The sequence below is a fragment of the Watersipora subatra genome, chromosome 5 (genome assembly GCF_963576615.1).
Source record: "Watersipora subatra chromosome 5, tzWatSuba1.1, whole genome shotgun sequence".
NCBI lineage: Eukaryota > Metazoa > Bryozoa > Gymnolaemata > Cheilostomatida > Watersiporidae > Watersipora > Watersipora subatra.
This window is the reverse complement of record NC_088712.1, coordinates 34164807-34174339: the sequence shown is the minus strand read 5'-3', so window position 1 is coordinate 34174339 and position 9533 is coordinate 34164807. Positions and strand designations below refer to the sequence as shown.

Genomic DNA, 9533 nt, shown 5'->3' with positions numbered 1-9533 from the left:
AGTAGGAGAAAAGGAAGTGTTAACTGACTAAAGTGATAACATATCAGATACTCTACCTTACCTGAGTATCAGTAGGAGAAGAGAGAGTGTAAACTGACTAGAGTGATAACATATCAGATACTCTACTTTACCTGAGTAACAGTAGGGGAAGAAAGAGTGTTAATTGACTAGAGTGATAACATAGTAAATACTCTACCTTACCTGAGTATCAGTAGGATAAGAGAAAGTGTAAACTGACTAAAGTGATAACATATCAGATACTCTACCTTACCTGAGTATCAGTAGGATAAGAGAGAGTGTTAATTGACTAGAGTGATAACATAGTAAATACTCTACCTTACCTGAGTATCAGTAGGATAAGAGAAAGTGTAAACTAACTAAAGTGATAACATATCAGATACTCTACCTTACCTGACTATCAGTAGGGGAAGAAAGAGTGTTAACTGACTAAAGTGATAACATATCAGATACTCTACCTTACCTGAGTATCAGTAGGAGAAGAGAGAGTGTAAACTGACTAGAGTGATAACATATCAGATACTCTACTTTACCTGAGTAACAGTAGGGGAAGAAAGAGTGTTAATTGACTAGAGTGATAACATAGTAAATACTCTACCTTACTTGAGTATCAGTAGGATAAGAGAAAGTGTAAACTGACTAAAGTGATAACATATCAGATACTCTACCTTACCTGAGTATCAGTAGGATAAGAGAGAGTGTTAATTGACTAGAGTGATAACATAGTAAATACTCTACCTTACCTGAGTATCAGTAGGATAAGAGAAAGTGTAAACTAACTAAAGTGATAACATATCAGATACTCTACCTTACCTGAGTAACAGTAGGAGAAGAAAGAGTGTTAACTGACTAGAGTGATAACATAGTAAATACTCTACCTTGAGTATTAGTAGGAGAAGAGAGAGTGTCAACTGACTAGAATAATGAAACAATTATTCTCTGCAGTACATCTTTAACCTTAGCATGAATCAAGTTGCGCTGTGACTGTTGTGCAAAATCAATGTTGTTGCTAGGTTACAGCATAAAAAACACAAACGGCATTGTGTCACCATTTGTAATGCGCTATAACCTCTTATGTGAAAGAATGTGAAGTACATTGATGCCCATTAGTAAGTCAATATTTGACTCGGTACACCTCCTATTCTCAGCTAAAATATTTGTGTAGCTCCAATGCAGTAGATCAGCAGGTTTTGGAGATTTTATTATAAGCCAGCAGCAAGCACCTTGTGATGACTTTATAAACTCTGTTAAACTAACTCTGTTTTGGATAGAAAGAGCTGTGAGGGTGCAGTGGCACTTGAATTGTTAGTGTAGTAGCTGATCTACATATATGCTGAACTACTCGCTAGTTGCTGCCGTTAACATTGTTTTGGTTCTGCCGAATAGCTGGAACAATTCTACAGGATAATAGATAGCTTTGCCATCATTACCTCTAAACCTTACAATATCTGATTATATTTATAGTAATAAATACTTACTTTTAAACCTTACAATATCTGATTATATTTATAGTAATATATACTTACCTTTAAACCTTACAATATCTGATTATATTTATAGTAATAAATACTTACCTTTACACCTTACAATATCTCAATATATTTATAGTAATAAATACTTACTTTTAAACCTTACAATATCTGATTCTATTTATAGAAATAAATACTTACCTCTAAACCTTACAATATCTGATTATATTTATAGTAATAAATACTTACCTCTAAACCTTACAATATCTGATTATATTTATAGTAATAAATACTTACCTCTAAACCTTACAATATCTGATTATATTTATAGTAATATATACTTACCTCTAAACCTTACAATATCTGATTATATTTATAGTAATAAATACTTACCTTTATACCTTACAATATCTCAATATATTTATAGTAATAAATACTTACCTTTATACCTTACAATATCTCAATATAACTATAGCAAGAGTACTTAGTCGGATACAACATGTGTATGAATCATACATACAATGTACACACACACACTCACACTCACATTCACACTCATACTCACACTCACATTCATATTCACATTCACACTCATACTCACACTCACACTCACACACGCACACGCACACGCACACATATACACACACACACACGCACACGCACACACACACACACATAAATACACGTATTGATTAAACCCAGTAAGAAATACATCGTCAAATTACACGACCATAAATAGACACATGAAAAAAAGAACAGAGAAATAACAAATTACAACTATGAACAACAGAGTCAGTTTACCTTTGGGGTCGGCAATCTAGATGAGGCCAATAGAAGAGTGCTGGGAGTGGAAGGACGGGGTCACAAAAGGTGAGTGTTGTATTGTTCACGTGAGTCTGCTTTGCTCAGAATAAATGTTTTGAGAACACAAGTATGGACAACCAAATATGTCCACCTTTGTATGCGGTATATCTCGTTCTTCCTCTTTCAAACTTGTTCTGTTAGGGGTTGCCGCAGCAATTAGTCGTCTTCCACTCTGGGAGTGAAGTTGAATAGGTATACGTACTCACTGTATCTTCTGCGTGTCATGAAAGGTGACTAACAGGGGTTGTGGCAGAAAGGGCATCTGGTATAAAATCTTTGCCAAAGAGGTAATTATCTGTAAAAAAGTCAACAGTTAAGCATGTAGTATATGATAACTCAAAATCCCACAAATAATGACCATTAAATCTTTGCAGTTTACTGCTTTTCGCTAGCAAATAAAATTGAGCGGAATGCATTGTACATTACGACATACCCAGTGCTGTGTAGGAGAGAGTTACGGGACCAATGGAAGTGTATACAGACTTTCCTAGTTTCCAAATATTCAAACCAAGATCATTGCATTATATCAGCTTCCATGGAACGATATCAACATTACCAAACAAAAACAACTTCCATTTGCAGTAGCTTTGAAATTGATTGCTGTATTACACATCATTTGAAAGAAGACAAAACCTTTTACAGGGTAATAATTTGTTTGCCAATTTCACAATTTAAGAGAAGACAACTGTTTTGAAGTCAAGGCACATATCATACCTGAATTGATACACAGCTTAAATTCTGATAGCTTTTGTATAGCAAAAGTACAAGAAAAAAACAATAAATTTAGTTTTTAAAATCTTCAGAGATTACAACACAAAACTAGAAATTTATGTGAACAAACAAATCGTTAATTTTTTGAATTGGTAATTTTCATTAAATTAGCACTTCATTTACCAACAAATAAACACAGTCTCTAGCTAAAGCCTGACTACAGCATATTATATGTACATAATCACCACTCAAAAAAACAAGCATCAGCGATCCTATAAATGTAAAGAAACTTGACAAAATATTACAGCCATGCCAAGGTGCATTAAAACAAAGCAGCTATAACACTAAACTCCAAAATGCAACAGAAACAAACATAAAAAGCACATTAGACAATGCAAGCAATTTGGTACACCCCTCATACAGTTCAAGTATTGCAACCTACGTAGGAAAAAAATATATTCAAATTGTTACCAGATGCTTTCACAAAGTAAAATGTTTTGCACAAAATCATTAACAAACACTCCCTGGAAATCAGCTACTCGTGTATGCTGAGTTTGGAAAGCTTAATTAATTAATAAATGAAGAAAGTAGTAAGCTCACCAAAGAAAAACATAATTAACCAAACAAAAAATACAACTGCAGACAAAAAGACAAATGGCCAACAAGGTTAATAAATAGGCAACAAGTTTATCACTAAGCTGAAGTAGCAAATCAAACCGTCATGAAAGCAGAGTCATATAATTATTAGATTGCGTGCAACAGAATTTAAATCTAGATGCAATAACCAATATAATAATGGAAAATATAAAAAAATTAAACCGTAAATGTGTTTTAATGTAAATGTGAAATCATTAGCAAGTATTGGCTAAATATAGTCTGTTTTGCTACGATTACAATGAAAAATTATTTGGTGTTGAATATGTACTAGTTGATGACATGATATGATGACATGACATGATTGACCATGGTCATTTGTTTGTTTCATATATAGCCATTCAGATACCTTGTTCATATTTACTCACTCATTTATTATGTAATCATTATGTAAACATTATGTAATTATGCTTTTACTCACTTGTCTCATCTATGTAGTTAATCAGTTGCTGTTTAGCTATCAAATTAAAAATCTTAACAGGTTATGGGCCCAGATAACCAAATGAGCTGTACATGTGTTTGATACCAGAAACAGTAGAACAAAGGCAGTCAGATGTTATACTAACTGACCAAGGACTGATGAACCAGGATTTAGATAATTGATACCAGGAACAGTGGAACAAAGACTACTGAACCAGCAGCCAGATTCTATCTCTCATTTTACAATGGATAGGGATAAATGGACAATAGATAAGTTGGACAGTCAGAATCATAGAGTTATCTCCCCCTAGAGTGATAACTACCCTAGCGTTTCCGGTGCCATCAAGGAGCGTTTAGGCCCCGCCCATTTTTTGTGCTAGTCACTCGTAGTGATTGACAGAACAATAACATCAGCCATGAGAATGATCATTAATTTGCACAGTTAAGATAGTAATTAATGCTCATATTAAAGAAATGATGATTATAGTTTATTACTCTGATATATGCTTATTATTTAAAGCAATTCAATACCTACCAGGGATCGCTAAACATATTATGGAAATGTTTACTTTTTCCTATCCATTTCCATCAATGATATGCGACCCCCCCCCCAGCCCCATACAGCAATGACATACAGCCAATGATATATAGCCCCCCTGTATATCATTGTTTCCATAAACATAAATATTTCCATAATTTTAGGGAGATGGATATGGAAATTTTATTTTAGAAATATGGAAATGTTATTGAAATGGAAATAATATGGAAATGTTATTGAAATGGAAGTAATATGGAAATGGAAATAATATAGAAATGAAGTAGGGAAATGTTATGGAAATAATATGGAAATGAATTATGGAAATGTTATGGAAATGGAATTATATGGAAATGAATTATGGAAATTTTATGGAAATGGAAATAATATGAAAATGAATTATGGAAATGTTATGAAAATGGCAATACTATGGAAATGAAATAGGGAAATGTTATGGAAATAATAAGTAAATGAATTATGGAAATGTTATGGAAATGGAAATAATAAGTAAATGAATTATGGAAATGGAAATAATATGGAAATGAATTATGGAAATGTTATGGAAATGGAATTGATATGGAAATGAATTATGGAAATGGAAATTGTGACATACATGTAATCCCTGATATCTACTTGACTCGCAAAGGCACTGAATAGATAGTGTTAAGTAAGTGAGTTAATGCAATCAGTTACTCATAGATAAGATAGATAGTCATACTGAGGTTGTATTGCATTGGTGTGATGGGAAGCTAATCGACTGCCATCAACTATGAGCTGTACTACCCGAGTTGCCCGAGTAATAAAATAGTCTGGACAGAAAATTTATTTTTAGGTAACATTTACCATTCTAATTTTTAAATTTCATATCATGAGAAAATATTTTTAAGCAGTTCAAATGAATTAAGAGGAAAAAGAAAACAACTGTAAAGGTTTTCAAGCTTTTTCAAACAACTACAACTTTTAAATTTCATATCATGAAAGAAGTGTTTTGTTGAAATAAATTAGGAAAAAAAACTGTAAATGTGTTTAAATGTAAAATAATTAGCAAGTAATGGCTAAATATAATCTGTTTAGCTATGATTACAATGAAAAATTATTTAATAAATAAGGTAATAAAAGAGTATTTTATTTTTATATAATTATAATTTAGTATAATTAAGTACGTTATAATTTATTTTTATTTAACATATAACAACATTTGTCACTTTAACTTTCAAACTACATATTATGAGAAGTGTTTTGCGTAATGGAAATAAATGAAGAGAAGAGAGGAAATAAGAACAACTGTAAATGTTTTTAAGCTTTTTCAAACAACTACAACTTTTAAATTTCATATCATGAAAGAAGTTTTTTGTTGACATGAATTAGGAAGAAAAATGAAACTGCAAATGTGTTTAAATGTAAATGTGAAATAATTAGCAAGTAATGGCTAAATATAATCTGTTTAGCTATGATTACAATAAAAAATTACTTAATAAATAAAGTAATAAAAAAGTCTTTTTTATTTTTAAATAATTACAATTTAGTATAATTAGGTATAATTTATTTGTATCTAACATATAGCAACATTTGCCAGTCTAACTTTCAAACTTTTTGCTTGCTTACATCAAGCAAAGATGTCCACTAACTAGTGGACATCTTTGCTTTAAGCTAGTCTATGTGTTTGATTGATATGTATTGAAATCTAATATTACATGCAAGGGCTGTTTGTGAACTGTGGTGTCAATGAATCACTCTATCACCATACAGTGTCAATACTTTCAGTTGATGGCAGTCGATTAGCTTCCCATCACACCAATGTAATACAACTCCAGTATGATTACCTATCTTATCTATGAGTAACTAATGATATACAGCCCCCCATGTGTGGGGGCTGTATATCATTGGAGTAACTGATTGCATTAACTCACTTACTTAACACTATCTATTCAGTGCCTTTGCAATGCATGTAGGTATTGAATTGCTTTAAATAATAAGCATATATTAGAGCAGGGGTGTCAAACTCATTTTCACCGAGGGCCACATCAGCGTAATGGCTGTCCTCAAAGGGCCAGATGTAACTTATAATTGTAATGAAATGTAATCGAATAATATAAAATAACTTAAACTAGTCTTTGATATTAAATAGCTCTGACTTTATTACTTAAAGTTGCAAACAGAATAGTTGCACAGCAAAATATGCAAAACACTTGTTTTCGAAAAAAAATCAGAAAAGTTACACAATACCCATCAACATGGGCATACTTTCAGTAAAATCAAAAATTGTGAGCTGCTAAGAACGTGAATTTGTTGGCATACACACATTAAATCTGCAAACACTAAATAATTGCAACAGCAGCAACACAAAATCAATATGTAAGCAGCAAAAAATCAAAAAATTATTTGCTATTTGCTGAAACAAAGTTAGACTTGCACCAAAGAAATTACAAAATATACAGAGTTTGACTAAAATTAGTGATTTATTACATACAATACAAAGTTATGAATAATAGTTATACATGTACAGTTAGTCATGAACATGAAAATCACGAAACTATAATTTCGAATTTTTCCTCGCGAGTATTATCTTCATAGCATAGCAAATCTACATCCTAATATAACTTAAATAAACTGTCATAAACATGTTTCAAAGAATAAAATTATGTTCAGTAACTCTGTTCTTGACTTTTCAGACTTCAGGGGCCGCTCTAAGAATGAATATGATCCTATCGAGATTGAATGATAACTTTTGTCTGACTACGGTTGACAGCCTAAAAGGTGCATTTTTATTCGAGTGTAACGATGCAAATTGACAAAATTAAAAGTTAGTAAAAACTTCGAAACATTAAAAATAATGTTTCAATTTGATTTATGCAGTCTTTCACTGTCTTACCCCTTCTGAATCTGCATATTTACTTCTGACGTTGAAAAAAATTGATCGCGAACGATAAATTTTAAAGTGACGGCGATGATTTTCGGTTCAGTAGATGTCAAAATGGGCGTAATAATTTAGTTACAACTTTTGCCAGAGAGATCATTGATGTATATATGTACGTTTGTTTGATTGGCCAGAAAAAAAGTTTTTCTGACTAATCAAAATTATTCTCATGTAATGTAAAAATAACAACACAAGGAATAGACAAAGTTTAGAGGCAAGATAACTCGCGTTGATGTGCCTAGCAACGTTATAAATACGGGAGAATGAGTCTCGGGCGAATGAGTAATTAAGCCCTCGCGGGCCACATAAAATGAGGTGGTGGGCCACATGTGGCCCGCGGGCCATGTGTTTGACACCTGTGTATTAGAGTAATAAACTATAATCATCATTTCTTTAATATGAGCAATAATTACTATCTTAACTGTGGAAATTCAATATCATTCTCATGGCTGATGTTATCGTTCTGTCAATCACTGCGAGTGACTAGCACAAAAAAGGGGCGTGGCCTAAACGCTCCTTGTTGGCACCGGAAACGCTTGTGTTGTTGATGGCACAGTTATCACTCTAGGGGGAGATAACTCTATGGTCAGAATTATCAGACACGGAAATTTCTGATGAAACACATTTTACTAGTAAAGGAACTATCAAATTACTGTAGCCATCTCAACCGCAGAAGTTGAATATGTTTCATATTGTGGATACGCTGAAAACTGCTTTTAAATCCAGGTATCGTAAGCATTCTCAGTAATTGCTCTGTCTGCTACTACTGAACTTCTTTACTTAATAACAGATACGAAAGCACCTGATGTAGCTTGAAAGCGGCTTCACAACCATTTTGAACATAATGCATTAGCAAACAAGTTATTTCTGAAGAAACAGTATTTTAGAACAGTAATGAAGGAGGGTATACTTGTAGAACAACACTTGAAACGTATGAAAGGACTTACTGATAAACTCAACGCTATTCATGCACCAACTTCCGAGGAAGATCAAGTAGTCACACTCTTAGGCAGTCTTCCAAACAGCTACGCTCATCTTGTAACAGTATTAGAAGCAAAAGTAGAGTTCATGAATTTGCTCAGTAGTCATTGATAAATTAGGATTTAAAACGTAATGAGCGAAACGCCAATGAACCTAATTCTGCCAGTGTATCTGATTTCACATCGGTGTCAAGAAAGCAGCCTAGAACCAGGAAACCTATTATCTGCTACAACTGCAATAAGCCTGACCACAAGTCACCAGAATGCTCAAACAAGCGCCGCCAGAATGCACAGTTAGTAAGTGAAAATAGAAGAACTATGTAAAAATTACAATGACAGTGCAGACAATGAGATTGCATTCATCACTAATCATGACCACACTTTTTCATTGCGCTGTAGCTCACTCTGGCTAATTGACTCTGGAGCATCGAGTCATAAGACCCTTAACAGGGAAAGTTTTGATAGCTACAAGAAGCTAGAACATACTGAAATAGTCAGCCTTGGTGATGGTCGAATAGTTGAAGCTGTGGCAATTGGTGTTGTAAAGGTGATGCTAAAGCTCAATCGAAGGGTTCAAGCTGCATTTTAGAATGTACTTCATGCCCTTCAGCAATTTATCAGCTAGCCAGCAATTTATTTTCAGTTCGAGCGGCCACTGACAAACGCTACATTGAACAGTTTGACCATATTCGATGTTGGATTAAAGATGCTAGTGGTCGAGTTAGGCCATGGGATCACTAGCTAACAAGCTGTTCAGTCTAGACTGTGTACAAACTAAAACTCAATATGCAAACACTGCTAGCGCAGAGATTTGGCATCAATGTCTAGTACATGTGAATGACTCTACTCGTAAAAACCTGAACAAAGGAAATATAGTCTGTGCTACAAGCTTACCCGCAATGGATATTAAATTCTGCAAAGGTTGTGCTGAAAGGAAGATGGCTCATAAACCCTTCAAACCTGTG

General features: G+C 33.4%; 1 protein-coding gene across 1 annotated transcript; it reads left to right on the top strand.

The window, feature by feature from the left end:
• Positions 1-2308: 2308 nt before the first annotated feature.
• LOC137397298 (uncharacterized) lies at positions 2309-9157 on the top strand. The gene is made up of 4 exons (XM_068083587.1): positions 2309-2357; positions 8505-8581; positions 8689-8861; positions 8968-9157. The coding sequence occupies exons 1-4, from the start codon at positions 2309-2311 to the stop codon at positions 9155-9157; spliced, it is 489 nt and encodes a 162-aa protein (XP_067939688.1).
• The last annotated feature ends 376 nt before the right edge of the window (positions 9158-9533 follow it).

Coding starts and splice junctions, on each gene's coding strand:
- LOC137397298 (XM_068083587.1), top strand. CDS start 2,309: ATGAGGCCAATAGAAGAGTGCTGGGAGTGGAAGGACGGGGTCACAAAA. Junction 8,582..8,688: donor CAACTTCCGAGGAAGATCAA/GTAGTCACACTC, acceptor TTGATAAATTAG/GATTTAAAACGTAATGAGCG. Junction 8,862..8,967: donor AAGCGCCGCCAGAATGCACA/GTTAGTAAGTGA, acceptor ATTGCGCTGTAG/CTCACTCTGGCTAATTGACT.